The 15160-nt window shown below is 49.7% G+C and overlaps 1 protein-coding gene across 3 annotated transcripts in view; it reads left to right on the forward strand.

The window, feature by feature from the left end:
* The first annotated feature begins 7034 nt into the window (after nt 1–7034).
* Nucleotides 7035–15160, forward strand: part of LOC308650893 (general transcription factor II-I repeat domain-containing protein 2B-like) — a 32720-nt gene continuing 24594 nt past the window's right edge. Inside the window, exons 1-2 of one of the 3 annotated variants that reach the window (XM_081297388.1) lie at nt 7035–7611; nt 13025–13128. In XM_081297388.1, the coding sequence (XP_081153514.1) occupies nt 13030–13128 (99 nt within the window). In that variant the 5' untranslated portion in view covers nt 7035–7611; nt 13025–13029. Of the gene's footprint in view, nt 7612–13024; nt 13129–15160 lie in introns of those variants that run through there. The other 2 variants (XM_081297387.1, XM_081297389.1) reach the window with 2 other exon arrangements.

The following is a 15160-nucleotide window of genomic DNA, read 5'->3' on the forward strand; positions in this document are numbered from 1 at the left end:
CTCGGTGGGGCTCAGACCTCAGGTGACAAGCCAGCGGGGACAAGCGTCACGGTTGTCACTGTTAATGCAAGATAGAAAGCTTAGCCGAGCGGGGCGCGGTGGCGCGCGCCTGTGATCCCAGGGACTCGGGAGGCCGAGGCAGGAGGATGGCAAGTTCAAGGTCAGCCTCAGCAACTTAAGAGAGGACCTGTCTCAAAACATTTTTTAAAAAACTGGGGATGCAGCTCCGTAGGTAAGCACCCCTGGGTTCAGTCACCCGTAGCAAAAAAAAAAAAAAAAAAAAAAAAAAAAAGTCTCTTCTGCGACAGAAGTCCCATTAGAGGGTAAGGGAGCTGAAAGCCCTTTTGGCGCACAGCGGGCTGTGACTCTGGCTTTGTCCAAGTACCTGCTTTGGTGCCACCACAACAGAATCAAGCCTTTCTCAGAACTTGACCCACCTCTCAAGACTGTAGGCAGGACCTGGTCCCTGGCTCTGGGACATGTGGATAAGGGAGACTGTGAACATGGCTATGGAACATACATGTTTATTAAGTGTATGTTGGAACCCAGGGCCCCCCACACACCAGTTGAGCCTTTCCCGCAGAGCCCCCCAACCTGTGATTTTTTTCGGTACTGGGTATTGACCCCGGGGCCCAGGGGAACTTATCCACTGAGCCACATCCCCACTCCTTCTAATTTTTGAAGCAGAGTCTCACTAAGTTGCTTAGGGCCTCACTAAGTTTGTTTGGGGTTTTGTTTTTGTTTTTTTGGTACCAGGGATTGAATTCAGGGGCATTGGACCACTGAGTCCCGTCCTCAGCCCTATTTTGTATTTTATTTAGAGACGGGGTCTCACTGAGTTGCTTAGCGCCTCACTGTTGCTGAGGCTGGCTTTGAACCGTGATCCTCCTGCCTCAGCCTCCCCAGCTGCTGGGATTTCAGGCATGCATCACCACGCCCAGCTAGGGCCTCACTAAGTTACTGAGGCTTGTCTCCAACTTGTGATCCTCCTGCCTCAGCCTCCCGAGGAGCTGGGATTACAGGCGGCACCACCATGCCTGGGCAATTCTTCACAGTCCTTTGGGAGCAGGACTGTCCTTTTATCTGTGCTTATGTTTTTTCTGATTCATTTGGTCTTAAATGTCTGTTCCTTCACAAAACTGGAAATAATGGAAAATAGTAAGCTTTTTGAAAAATCTTTGTCAAAATTTAAAATCAACAGCCCTAGGTAAGGCTTCCAAATTTCTAAAACATTTTGCTTTTAAGGAATATCCAAACAAGAAAGCCTTGGTTTAGTAAGATTTGAGGACTAAAGGGCAAACTGCAATGTGAGCCCCAGCCACCAGGTGGCAGTGTGTGCCCGCGGATTCTGTGGCTCCTGTTGGTGGGAAGGATGAAAAGTCTGGGGCCAGTTGAAACTTAGTCGGTTGATCCCCGGTATGTCTAAATAAATAAATAAATTTAAAACTCTTGTTGGCTTTATAGACGCTCTATGGGGGCAGGGACTTCCATCTTTGTCTAAAATTTTGCTTGGAAAAGTTGATTCCACAGCAAAACATCAGATTTCTAAATGTCTGCTAATGTCACCCAAGCTAAATTTTACCTCCCACACCCAAGGGACTTTTTCTTGTACGTTTTCTATTTTTTAATTTATTTTATTTGTATTTGTGGTCTGTTTTGTTTTGCTTTGTTGAGATGGGGTCTCCCGATGTTGCCCAAGGCTGGTCTCCAGCTCCTGGCCTCAAGGGATCCCCGTGCCTCAGCCTCCCAAGCAGCTAGGACCAAAGGCTCCTACCACTCTGTCTGGCTGTCTGATATTTTGAGGCAGTTGAAATTCTTTAGACTCGGAAAGAGGGAACTTAATTAGCCTTACGTGTTTTCATGGTTTACTTGTGTGTGTGTGTGTGTGTGTGTGTGTGTGTGTGTGCTGGGGGTTGAAACCAGGGCCTTGTGCATGTGAAGCGAGCACTCTACCAACTGAGCTGTATCCCCAGCCCCTTGTTTTACTTTTTATTCATTAACTTTAATTATACCACTGATAAACTAACAGTTCCTTTGTTTAAAAAAAATATGGGTAAGACCAAAAGCCCCTTTACCCATGTAACTCCACATATGCATCACCATGGAAAAATATTATTTTTGTCGTGTGTTTAAAGAAAATGTTCTTGGAGATGTGGCTCAAGCGGTAGCATGCTCGTCTGGCATGCGTGCGGCCCGGGTTCGATCCTCAGCACCACATACCAACAAAGATGCTGTGCCCGACGATAACTAAAAAATAAAATATTTTTAAAAATAACAAAATAAAAAATAAAGAAAATGTTCTAATATGTATCTTATATTGCAGTTTCTTTTAACCCCAAATTAACTTGGAGACACTTCCCTAACTGTTCCTTTGGACCTGTCCCCAGCTCTCACATTTTTGCGCATTAATGTAAATTAACCACTTTTTGGGGGGGCGAGGGGTACTGGGGAACCCAGGGTCTTGCACATGCGAGGCACGCACTTTAGGACTGAGCTGCACCCTTAGCCCTGAGCTAACCACGTCTCATTTCGCCATTCTTTTGGTGAACATTTGGTTTGTGTATAAGTGGTGTGAGGCCAGGCTACATATTTATTGATAATTCCAGAAGTTGTCTGAGGAGCCAGGCGCGAAGGCGCACCCTGTAATCCCAGTGGCTCGGAGGATCAGAAATTCAAAGCCAGCCTCAACAACAGTGAGGCACTAAGCAATTCAGTGAGACCCTGTCTCTAAATAAAATACAAAAAATAGGGCTGGGGATGTGACTCAGTGGTCGAATGCCCCTGAATTCAACCTCAGATACCAAAAAAAAAAAAAAAAAAAGAGGTTGTCTGAATTTATGATAAATGTCCAATACAGCAGTTTTGTTTTGTTTTTGTTTTTTTCTGTGCTGGCATTGAACCCAGGACCTTGTGCATGCCAGGCAAGCCTCTGCCCCAGAGCTGCAGCCCCAGCCTCACAGTGAATGTGCTTGAACATGATTCCCTGTGCATCTCTGTGAGGACATCTCTTGGGTTGATGTTGATAAATAATAATTCAGGTTCACAGAAAAGGTTAGTTTTGGAAATTCTTTTTTTTTTTTTAAGAGAGAGAGAGAGGAGAGAGAGAGAGAGAATTTTTAATATTTATTTTTTAGTTCTCGGCGGACACAACATCTTTGTTTGTATGTGGTGCTGAGGCTCGAACCCGGGCCGCACGCATGCCAGGCGAGCGCGCTACCGCTTGAGCCACATCCCCAGCCCAGTTTTGGAAATTCTTAATAGACGCCTTCAATTTGTTTTACATGAAATACATCAATACAATAAGATTTGCAGGGCACGGTGGCTCAGGAGGCTGAAGCAGGAGGATTGCAAGTTCAAAGCCAGCCTCAACAATGACAAGGTGCTAAGCAACTCAGTGAGACCCTGTCTCTAAATAAAATACAAAATAGGGCTGGGGATGTGGCTCAGTGGTCGAGGGCCCCTGAGTAGTTCAATCTCTAGTAACCCCCACACACAAAAAAAGTTTATTTTGATGTAGCCTGTTTTACTAATCATATCTATTGGAACTTCTGGGGTTTTTGTTTGTTTGTTTGTTTTTTAATTTACCCATGACAGCAGAAGGCATTACAATTCTTATTACACATGTGGAGCACAAGGAACTTCTATATTCTGCCTTGTTTAGAAAGACTATCTTTACCCAAAATATTGTGTTTTATACAATGTAAAACATTTAATGTAACTCTTTTTAGTTTTATATTCATTTTATATTAACTCTTTAGGTTTTATATTTAAGATGATTTTTGAGTGGTTGAGGCCAGACTACATATTTATAGGTATTTTCCCCAAAGAAATTGCTGATTATCCTTAAATATTTTTTTGGCTAGCATGGACATTATCTGAGGATTGGAAATGCTGTTTTTAGAAAACTCTTTTTAGAACATATGATAAATTTCCGTAAATTCGCGGGTCAGTTTCTGGAAGCTCCTTGCTCTGCTGTGACAATGTCTCACGTGAGGTGGCTTCACGATCTGCTCTGATTTTTGTTCAATCAACTCTCTCTGCTTTTCTTCCCTGTTCTTTTTACAAAATTGACTTTGCGATTCATAACATTTACTGCTATATAAATTTTAAAAATTGCCTTGTCAGGCAGCATAAAAAATCCCACTGGGATTTTGAGTGAAACTGCATTAAATTAGTGAGCTAATTCAGAGAAATCAATGAGGAGAAGTTACATTTACAATGGCAAGTCTTCCTATCCATGAAGATGGTACTCTCTAGCATTACTGCTGGCTTCTGTCACTGAACGGAGCCAGCACTCTGCGTGTGGATGGATACTGTGCACTGTTGAGAACATACTTTTTGAGATCCCAACTTTTCAGGGCAGTGGTCTCCAAATTATTTTGATTACATATCCATATGAGTGAAATTTGTGAGCATGAAAAAACATACATTAGTTACATACATATTGATATAAATATGTACTTTATGAAAAGTTTTAAAAACTTATATAATGAGGTAAAAATCAAATCAACAATACTTTTTTTAGACAAATGTTTTATTTTGTTATTTAAAAACCATTTGCGCTCATTAAAAATAGCAGTGGTTGCCAAGCACGGTGGCACACACCTATAATCCCAGGGACTCGGGAGGCTGAGGCAGGAGGATCATAGTTCAAGACTAGTCTCAGCAACTTAGCAAGGCCCTAAGCAATTCAGGGAGACCCTGTCTCTAAATAAAATATTTAAAAAGGGCTGGGAATGTGGCTCAGTGGTAGAGAGCCCCTGAATTCAATCCCTGTTACCAAAAAAAAAAAAAAAAAAAAGAGGAAACTTGATCTGAGGTGGGGCTTTGGGGAGGACTAGATGATGTCACTAGGGTGGAGCCCCTTGACTAAATACTGGTGGCTTCCTAAGAAGAGGGAGAAAGACTAGAAGAGAGACATTCATGCACTCTGTCTCTTGAAACAGGATGATCTGCTCCACCTTGGGACTCTGCCATTAAGAAAGCCATCCCCAGCTGGGCATGGTGGCCCACACCTGTAACTCCAGCAGCTCAGGAGGCTGAGGCAGGAGGATCAAGAGTTCAAAACCAGTGTCAGCAACATCGAGGTGCCAAACAACTCAGTGAGACCCTGTCTCTAATAAAATACAAAAAATAGGGCTGGGGATGTGGCTCCGTGGTTGAGAGCCCCTGAGTGCAGTCCTGGTACAAAAAAAAAAAAGAAAAAAGAAAAAAGAAAGAAAGCCATTCCCAGATGTGAGCCCTCTCCTTGGACCAGAAATATGAGTCAAAATAACCTTTTTCTTTGTAAATTCCTCCACGCACGTGTGATGGTTTGGACAGGAGGCGTCTCCCTAGAGCTCCTCTGTTAATGCCGAAGTGTTCAGAGGTGAAGTCACTGGACTGAGAGCTGTGGCCTGACCACCCATCCTAGTTTTAATGAATTGACTGCAGTAACTGTAGGCAGGTGGGGTGCTGGAGGGGAGGATCTCAGGGGCTGCCCAGTAGGGGCGCATCTTCCCTGCAGCCCCCTCCTGTCTCTCTGCTCCGGGCTGCCACGAGGCCAGCAGCACTCCCGCTCCCCCCATAACACCCTTGCACCACGATGTTCTGCCCAGAGTCACGGACGCAGAGAGCTGGGGACTAAACCTCCAAAACCATGAGCCAAATAAACTTTTCTCCATTTAAGTTGCTCTTATCAAGTATTTTGGTTAGAGTGATGAGGAGCTGACCGGCACAACAGAAAATGGACCAATGCAAATGTCCTTCTACAGGGTCTTGATGGAGGGAGTCACCCCCTTTTCTGCACCTCCATCCCTTCTCCACGTGAGCACACAGCATTTCTCCCCTCTGGAGGAGGCGGCAATGAGGCACCAAAAAAAAAAAAAAAAAAAAAAAAAGAAAGCCACAAGCGTTCCAGAGAGGATGGAGCTGGAGCCATGGGTTACACAACAAAGTGACTCACAGAAGACTCAGACTACAGGATTTACAATAGGTGGCCCTCGTGACCCTGGGAGACTGTTACCCAAGTGGTGGGGATTAACTCAAGTGAGCTCATGAGAAAGACAGGAACTCGAGGTCGTGTGCACACACTACCTTCCTGGCACCAATTAGAGATTCAAACCACTCAGAAAACATGTTTTTTTTTCTTTTTAATGAATGGGTTATCGTGTAGATTTTAAGGCAGATTAGGCCATCACGTCCAGGTCTAAGTAGAGAAATGTAAGAGTTTTGTCCTCTCATAATTTTTGGCAATACAGTTAATCCTCATTATTCCTGAATTCTGCATTGATGGATTTGCCTACAGTTTATTGGTGCTTCCCCAGGCATTCGAAGACCTGCCCAGGGGTGAGGTGCTCGCCTTGCAGGTGCGCAGCAGAGGTCACAGAGGCGAGGCTCTGTCTTCCTCTAAATTACAAACAAGATTTGCTTCTTGGTCTAGTTAATGTTACATTTTCCCACATACTTTTCTTGCGTGTATGTGTGTGTGACAGAGACAGACAGATTTCAGGGCTTTGCTGCGATGTGGACTACCGCCTACGGAGAAAGAGATGGACTGGATGTGGCATGAATTACAGTGCTTTGGGCTCTAAGTTCAGGGTCAACAATGCACATCGACTAGAGTCCTTCCATAGAAACCCACAAACACATGTATTAGCAGGTTCACAGAAAGGCCCCATCCAGATCTGACGCCCAGATCTCTAGGAGCAAGGGTCCCGGGACTTCAGGGAACAGCTGTGAATGAGGATGGACTGTAACTAATAAAAGCTTTGCAAACAGCTCTTGTTAAAATGCATAAAGAGCAGACACCTTCCCAACAAACTGCTGGGTTGTTGTCTTTGCTTTGAAATAACTTTTTTTTTTTGGGGGGGGGGGTAGGGCATCTTCTAGTAAATAAATCCTCGACAGCCACTAGAAAGAAATGCTAGCAATGCGGGAGCCCGTCTCTTTGCAAAAGAAACATGCACCTTAGCACGTGCACGTGGACCTGGGCAGCTGCCTCCAGGGACGAGGACAGGAGGAGCTGCCGCCAGGGACTAGGACAGGAGGAGCGTCTTTGCACGGCCTAGGGGGACGCCTGCGGTCCTGGCCCCTCGGCAGGCTGCGGCGGGAGGATGGCTTGAGGCCACCGGAGCCGCACAGGAAGACCCCATCTCTCGTTTGGGGGGGACAGTTCCGTTCAGCTGTGAACGCATCGTGAGGTTTCCTGAAAGTGTCAACGAGGCGCGACGTTACATCTAGGCAACGGGTAAACGGTCCGCCGACCCTCGGGGACCGCAACCTAATCCGAACGCCGCGACTGCGACGTCGGGCGGAGGGGCCTGGCGGGTGGCCGAGGCCTGGCGGGCACGCCCGGGCCGAGACCGACCACCGGCGGCCTTCCTCGAGGCTTGCGACCGGGCGCCAGGCGACGCGGTCGGGCAGCTGGCGGGACGCGAGCACCGGAAGCGGCGCCGCCCACTTGGGGCGCTGCGGACACGCGCGCAAGGCCGCCTCCGGACGCAAACAAAAAGGGGCGCGGGGAAGGGGACGGACGCGCACAGCAGCGCGAGCCAGGGCCGCCGCCCGCACGCCTGCCGGCCGCCGCCCCCGGTCCAGGACCCCGCGGCAGCGCGCAGCCCGCGTCCCCAGGTGCGTATCCGGCCTCGCCGCCGCCGCGGAGCGCGCGCCCGCCTCAGTCCTGCTCCCGAAGGCGGGGGAGGCCAGCGCACGGCGGGCGCGAGCCCTCGGCCGCCCCGGCCCCCAGGCGCGCCCCGAACCCCATCCCCGCGGGCAGGCCGGGAGTGGGGGTGGGGCGGGAGCCCTGCGGCGGGGACGCGGCCGCACGCACGCACGCACGCACGCAGCGCGCGGCCCTCTCCCCTCTGATTGGCTAGGCGAGGGCGGGGGTGGGGGTAGAGACTAGCCAGGCCGCGGTGCGCGCGAGGTCACGCTCCGCCTGGCGTACGAGGGGCGCCTGCGCTGCGTGCCGACGCGCCTGATTGGCCGGATGGGGAGGCGGGGCCGCCGTCGTTGCTCGGGCTCCGCCCCCGGAGTCACTCACTCCGGGTTGGTTTTGTCTGGGTCTGCTGCGCGCCGGGCGACCGGGGAGCTGATTGACGGCCGCGACCCTGGGCCGATCCGGGGAGGGAAAGGCTCAAGCCAGGAGTGCGACCCGTCGCGGTTCCAGCTTCGAGTTCCAGGGGGACAGAAGCCTCCGGGGTTGTGTTGTCCGCTCCAAGCCCAGGCTGTTTGTCCTTTGTGTTCGTTTTGTTCGTTTTGTGGTGCTGGGGATGGAACCAAGGCCTGTGCCTGCGGGGCAGGCGCTCTACCAGCTGCGCTGTATCCCCAGCCCTGTTCTTAATTGACGCATAATTGTATTTGTTTAGGGGTACAGTGTGACCTTTTCATACGTGTCTGCAGAGTGTGGTGATGACCAGATCAGGGTGATTGACATCACCCCAAGTACTTATCCTTTCTGTATTAGGAACATTCGGGATTCTCTGCTGTTTTAAAATACACAACTGTTGTCAACCGTAATTAAGCTTCTGTGCTACAGAGCATTGGAAGTTATTCCTTACATCCACCTACTGTTGGCCGTCCCTCTGTCCCTCCTCCCACACTCTTGCCAGCCTCTGCTGTCTACTGTGAAATCTAAGAACATTCCTTTCCGTGCCTGGCCCATTTCACTTAACATAGTCTTCCAATTCCATCCATGCTGCTGCAAGTGACGGAACGTCCTTCCTCATGACTGAATAATATTCCAGTGTGTATATGTGCCCCATTTCCTTTATCCACCATCTCCTGTTCCACATCTGGAAGGGTTCCTTATTCCAGTTATTGCCAGCGGTGCTGTAGAATTGCAATACAAGTGCAGATTCTGATCTTCGGATGTGCACCGAGCAGTAGGATTGCTGGAGCATATGGAGCATATGTTTCCAGATTTGGGGGGAGCCTCCATACTGTTTCCCACAGTGGCTGTACTACTTCACAATCCCACCAACAGTGTATGAGTTCCCCTCTTTTGGAATTCCTACCAGCATTGTACATTTTTCTTCTTTTTTAAAACGTATGTGTGTCCTGGGGTGGAACCCAGTGCCTCACACATGCTAAGCAAACGCTCCACCACTGAGCGCCACTCCCAGCCCTTTCTTTGTAATTTTATTTTGGAAGCCCTTCTTCCTCCTTTGCCCAAACTGACCTCCAACTTTCAGTCCTGCCTCAGCCTCCCAAGTAGCTGGGATTACAAGCCTGGCTATTTTTGTCTTTTTGATAATAGCCATTCTATAAAAGCATGTGAGTCGACCTTTGTGTGTTTTAAGGGAAAAAAAAAAGATGTTTTATTTTTGTGCTGATAATTTTAAAGTTAAACAGATGTCTGGGTATGAAATTGGAAATTGGCCAGTTGGAGACAGCTCACAGCTGCAGCTGAACGACTTGAGCAGACTTTTTCCTTTTTTCTTGGTGGTGATTTGCAGTGATAAACAATTCAGAGTGCATCCTGGTTCTTCCGGCCTTCCTGATTTTTTCCCCCAAGTGCTGGGATTGAACCCAGGGCCTTGCGCAGGCCCAGCAAGCACTCCCCTGCTGAGCTGTATCCTGCCCTGCCCCTCCTGTGTGTTGCTTAGCCCCTGAGGTCTGCTGCCCTGAGCCCAGGGCCTCAGCCTGCACAGTCCCTTTCCTCCTCCTCGGGCTGCAGAGCTTGGAAGGTGCCTTCATTTCCCTCGCCCCCCCACAGTTGCTCACTGTCCCCATGTGCCCTGGACGGGGTGTCCCGCTCTCTCTTGCCTCTGTTGCCTGTGATTCTGCCCTGGGTATGCAGCCTGCCTTGCTTGAGAGCACAGGAGTTGAATTCTATCCTCCTTTGTGTCTTGAGTCCCCTTCGTGCCCCCAGTGTAAGTTGTCACCCAGCCGGTGCTTGGTACATTTTAATCGAGTGGTGAACAGGTGCACTTGAGTTTGTAGCTTCATACCCTGTAGACCTGAGCTGAGTGGGAGAAGGCACCTCCAGAACTTGGTAGCTAAAACCAAGCCCTCAGAAACCCGAAGAATGGAGCTTTGGAAAAGAAAACATTGAAATAAATGTTAAAGACTCAACCAGGCTTCTCTTTCAAGATCTCAGAGATTTACTAGATGGAGCAGATGACATTCCAGGTGTAAGTGACAAACTCAGTTTGTGTGAACTGTCAGTACTTTTGACCTTGGGCCATGGGGTCCTTGACACATGGCTGCAGGAAGGCAGCCGTGAACAAAGGAGTGAGTGTGGCCGTGTTCTAGTGACATTTTATTCACAGAACCAGGCGGCCTCCGGATTTGACCCCCATGCTGTGGAGGGCTGACCCTGTTCTGGAGGTTTGCTTTGCTCCAGTGAAGTATCGCACAGAGGAGGAGGGAGTCCTGGGACAGCTGGGACGTTCAGGGGGCTGGCGAGTTTGGGTTCTGTTTATTTTTATTTTTATTTAGTTTTAGTTTACATTTCCAGTTTTAGAAGAGCAGAAGTTGGGCTAGGGCTCAGTGGTAGAGCGCTTGCCTAGTATGCAAGAGGCACTGGGTTCAATTCTCAGCACCACATACATATACACCAAATAAAGATCCATCAACAACTAAAAAATATTTTTAAAAAAGCAGAAGTTAATTACTATATAAAATCTGTGATCTAAATAAATGCACTGGTACCTTAGAGGTGATAGGAAAGGAGGTCACCACCATAGCTTCCAGCAGATTTTATGCTGGAGTACAGACTCATTCCCTGCAGTCTTTAGCCTGATTAGAATGTGGGGACTGCTTCTTGGGAGAATGTTCTTGGGACAGGCATTAGCTCCCTTCAGTCATGTCATTGTCTCCGAGCTCTGTCAGGCCTGGCGTGTGCCTCATCAGAACAGAGGAGATGGGCTTCCCTCCACTTGTGGCTATGCTAAGGCTGCAGTAAACCCCAGGGATTAGAGTACACTTGTTATTTATTTATTGCCCTGCTGGGATTGAACCTGGGGTACTTTTTCACTGATAAAGTGACCCAGCCCTTTTTTATTTTATTTTTGAGACAGGGTCTCACCAAGTTGCCCAAACTGGTCTTGAACTTGAACTTGCAGTCCTCCTGCCTTGGCTTCTCAGTGCTGGGCCTGCAGGTGTGTGCCACCTTGCATGGTTTGTTTTGTGGTACTGGGGTTGGAACCCAGGGCCTGGTGCGTGCCAGGCAAGACCTCTACCACTGAGCCACACCCCTAGCCCTCTGCTTTTCTCTCTCTCTCTCTTTCTTTCAAGGGTTTTTATTTTTGCTACTGGATATTGAAACCAGGGGCACTTTTCCACTGAGCAGCACTCTCAGTCCTTTTTATTTTTTGAAGACAGGATCTCACTGAACTGTTGAGGATCTCACTAAGTTGTTGAGATTGGCCTCCAACTTGAGAGCCTCCTGCCTCAGCCTCCTGAGACACTGGGATGAGCTTGTGCCACCATGACTATATGTTGCTTGCCTGCTGGGGTTGGAACCCAGGGCCTTGCACCTGCTGGGAGGTGCTCTTATACTGAGCCCAGCCACAGTCCTCTTAGGGATCGCTGTGATATCATTAGCAGAAAGTGGGGTCCTTCCTCTGCTGCCAGCAGGTGTCCATCAAGCAGCCTCCCTCTGTGTCTCAGAGGAAGGCTTTGCTGAGACTTTATGGAAAGAATTGTCCAGAGTTCGACAGGCACCCCACCACGCAGCTGTTAAGCCATGGTCACCTGCAGAGGCGAGGAGAAATGGCTATGTCCACTCTGTGGGCGGTTCCCACCTTCAGCCTCAGGCACAGCTTACTCAGGGCAGGGTGGGTGGGGCCTGGGACATGCCATTCCCTTGAAGGTCTCAGTCCTCCGGGCTTCACGCACTGCAGCTCCTGACACCCTGCCCGGATGAGGAGTAGGAGACCCCGCTGGGTCAGTGTGGCAGCAGGGCTGGCTCTGGGGCCGCCATGGACGCAGGCTCACATCGGCAACAACTGGTGGTCAGGCTGTGGCGTCTAGCAGCCCAGGACCTGCGAGGCCACCAGCCAAGTATGTGACGAGGTTTCAGGGAGCCTGAAAAGTGTCCGAGTCACCTTGCAGGTGAACTCTAGGGACGCTTCTGTCAGTGACACCAGTCCAAGAGAGGCTGGGGTGCGGCTCTTTGGGGGGGGGGGCGTGTGCTCAGCATGCCCAAGGCCTGGCTTCCATCCAGCACCAAAAAGAGACAGAAAATTAAACCCCCAATCAAAAATCCAGCAAAGGTCTTAGAGAAGAGCCAGCTGCCTCTCCAGCCGCCCAGCAAGGACAGGTGTCTGGCAAAGGCAGTTCAGCAGCCTGCACTGGTGCTGAGCAGGGTGTGTCTTGCCCCCAAGACCCCCCCGCTGGAGGGCAGGCTGCCCGTGGTGGTGGGACCCTAGGTGGGGGCTGTAGTGGAGGTGGGAGGTCTGCAGGGCGCTGCCCTCAGGAGGACTCCCGTTGTGTTCTCAGGAACTCACTTGGTTCCTACAAAACAGGTGGTTATTAAAGGAGCAAGGCCACCCTCTCCCTGCTTCCCACTTCCTGTCTCCCCACTCAATCCTCTGCTTATGCTCCCACCATTGTGATTACCATCCGCCATGAGGCCCTCACCAGAGACTGAAGCGATGGGGTCACCTGATCGTGGACTTTCAACCTCCAAAAATATGAACTAAATAAACCTCTTTTTTAAAAAAATGAAATATCCAGCCTCAGTTATTTTGTTATAGTAACAGGAAACGACCTAATACAGGTGGTTAACAGATTTCAGAACTAGTTTATCTGGAAAAATGCACAATGATGACAAGTTGTATCTACTGATAAAGGGCTAAAAAAACCTCTCTGAACAATTAAGGATCATAGAAGAAAAATGCTGTCCCTGGAACAGGTATCAGGTGCTCCCTAGGAGCCTTCCCATTCAGGGTCTCAGCCAGGCTCTCTGTGTTCTTCAAGGGTGAGCTTCTCAGTGCAGAAGGATGGTTTGGGCCACCTTGGTGGCCGCCTCATGGCTCTGAAGTGTGCTGAGTCCCTGGTTTCTGTCACTCATGTCCTTGTTGCTTCTTTTGCACAGGGATCATGGCCCAGGTAGCGATGTCTACCCTGCCCGTTGAAGATGAGGAGTCTTCGGAGAGCAGGATGGTGGTGACCTTCCTCATGTCTGCCCTCGAGTCCATGGTGAGGTGATCTGTGTTTCTGCCGCGTCCCTTAGTGGGTCCTTATTGACACAGAATTGAGGGGCACTTTCCTGTCATTTATTTTTGCAGGGGGGTACCAAGGATTGAACTCAGGGGCACTCAGCTACTGAGCCCCACCCCCAGCCCTATTTTGTATCTTATTTAAAGACAGGGTCTCACTGAGCTGCTTAGCCCTTTGCTGTTGCTGAGGCTGGCTTTGAACTTGTGATCCTCCTGCCTCAGCCTCCCCAGCCCCTGGGATCACAGTTGTGCACCAACCCGGCCCGTGTCACTTTTGATGTTGACCTGTTTCTGTCTCTTTTGCTGAAAAGTATAATCCAGCCAACTTCTGAAGACGGAATTCTGACCCAGTGTTTGCATTTTGTGTGTGAAAGGCTGTTCTCCGCAGAGGACGGCAGGCTGTCAGATTGTGCTGTCAGATTGTGATTTGTGAACGTGGGTGTGATCGTATACGCGTGGGCTTTCTGGACGGGAGATGTACTTTTGTTGACTTTTTTTGTATTTTGGTTCTGAGGATTGGACTCAGGGATTCTTAACCACTGAGCCACATCCCCACCCTTTCTTTAATATTTTATTTAGAGACAGCGTCTTGGTGAGATGCAGAGTACCTCACTAAGGGGGCTGGGGATGTGGCTCAAGTGGTAGCGCACTCTCCTGGCATGCGTGCGGCCCGGGTTCGATCCTCAGCACCACATACCAACAAAGATGTTGTGTCCGCCGAGAACTAAAAGATAAATATTAAAAATTCTCTCTCACTCTCAAAAAAAAAAAAAAAAAAAAGTACCTCACTAAGTTGCTGAGGTTGGATTTGAACTCACAATCTCCTTCCTCAGCCTCCTGAACCCTGGGATCATAGGTGTGCGCCACCGTACCAGGCTTCTTTGTTATCTTTTGAAAAATATTTTTCTTGTCTAAATTCAGAGCAAAATTGATGCCAAGTGCCATGGCACATGCCTGTCATCCCAGCGACTTGGGAGGCTGAGGCAGGAGAATCAGAAGTTTAAGGCCAGCCTCAGCAATTTAGGGTCACCCTGTCACAAAATAAGAAATAAAGAAAGCTGGGGGTGTGTCTCAGTGGCAGAGCGCCCCTGGATTCAATCCCCAGTATTGCAAAATAAATAAATACGACATAACTTTGTCTGGGTGGTTAAAATTGGATGAGGAATTTATAAACCTCCGCGTCTGACAGAGACACTGATTTAAAAGGCAGAGTCAGGAGCTCACAGTTGAGAAACCTGACAGCTACCACCTAGGCAGGGGTCAGAGGTCTGCAGTGCTGGGACAGAGGGACAGGGACACCAGCTGCCTCCTGAGCTGGTGCACCTAAGGGGAGAAGCACTGCCATGGTTTCTGCAGCAGCAGGGACCTGACCAGGAGGCCTCTGACCATCCCGACCGAGGGGCATCCCACAGAGTCCCGGGGTCCGCAGGACAGACGGAGAGAAGAGAGCTGCCCAGGTCCCAGGGGGCTGAGAGGGGACGGCCAGATAGGAAGTGTGGCCTGGACTGGATCCTGGGCCAAAATACTGAGTTCAGAAAACAGAATAAAAATGCTGACTTTAATGTATGTACATCCACTTTCCTTATCCATTAGGGACATCGGTGGGTCAGTTGGCAAAATACCAAATATGGAACTCCCATGTCCACAGGTGTGCGCACGTGCGTGCACACTCACACTCAGAAGCAACCTTCAGTGGATTGACCTGTGGCCCCAGAGATAACCACCAGGTGCTCATCGCCAGGTCCCATGAATGTCCCCTCCCCTGGCCACAGGCACTTCACAGATGTGACCAGTTAAGGATCTGGAGTGGGGACCCTCGGGATTGGCTGAGGGCTTATTTGACACCCAAGGAGCGAGCTCCTGGGCCCTGTTCCCAGAGGGCCAGAGGTGCCCGACAGGCGCCAAGCAGGACTGGCCCCTGCTCCCGTCCCGGGCTCCGCTGCCCTGGCCAGGCCCCCGCAGGGATGGTCCTGCAGCACTTGAGAGGATGGCGAGGCCCTCCCAGATCTTGG

This window comes from Spermophilus citellus, assembly GCF_964194105.1.
Source record: "Spermophilus citellus genome assembly, chromosome: 6".
Classification (NCBI taxonomy): domain Eukaryota; kingdom Metazoa; phylum Chordata; class Mammalia; order Rodentia; family Sciuridae; genus Spermophilus; species Spermophilus citellus.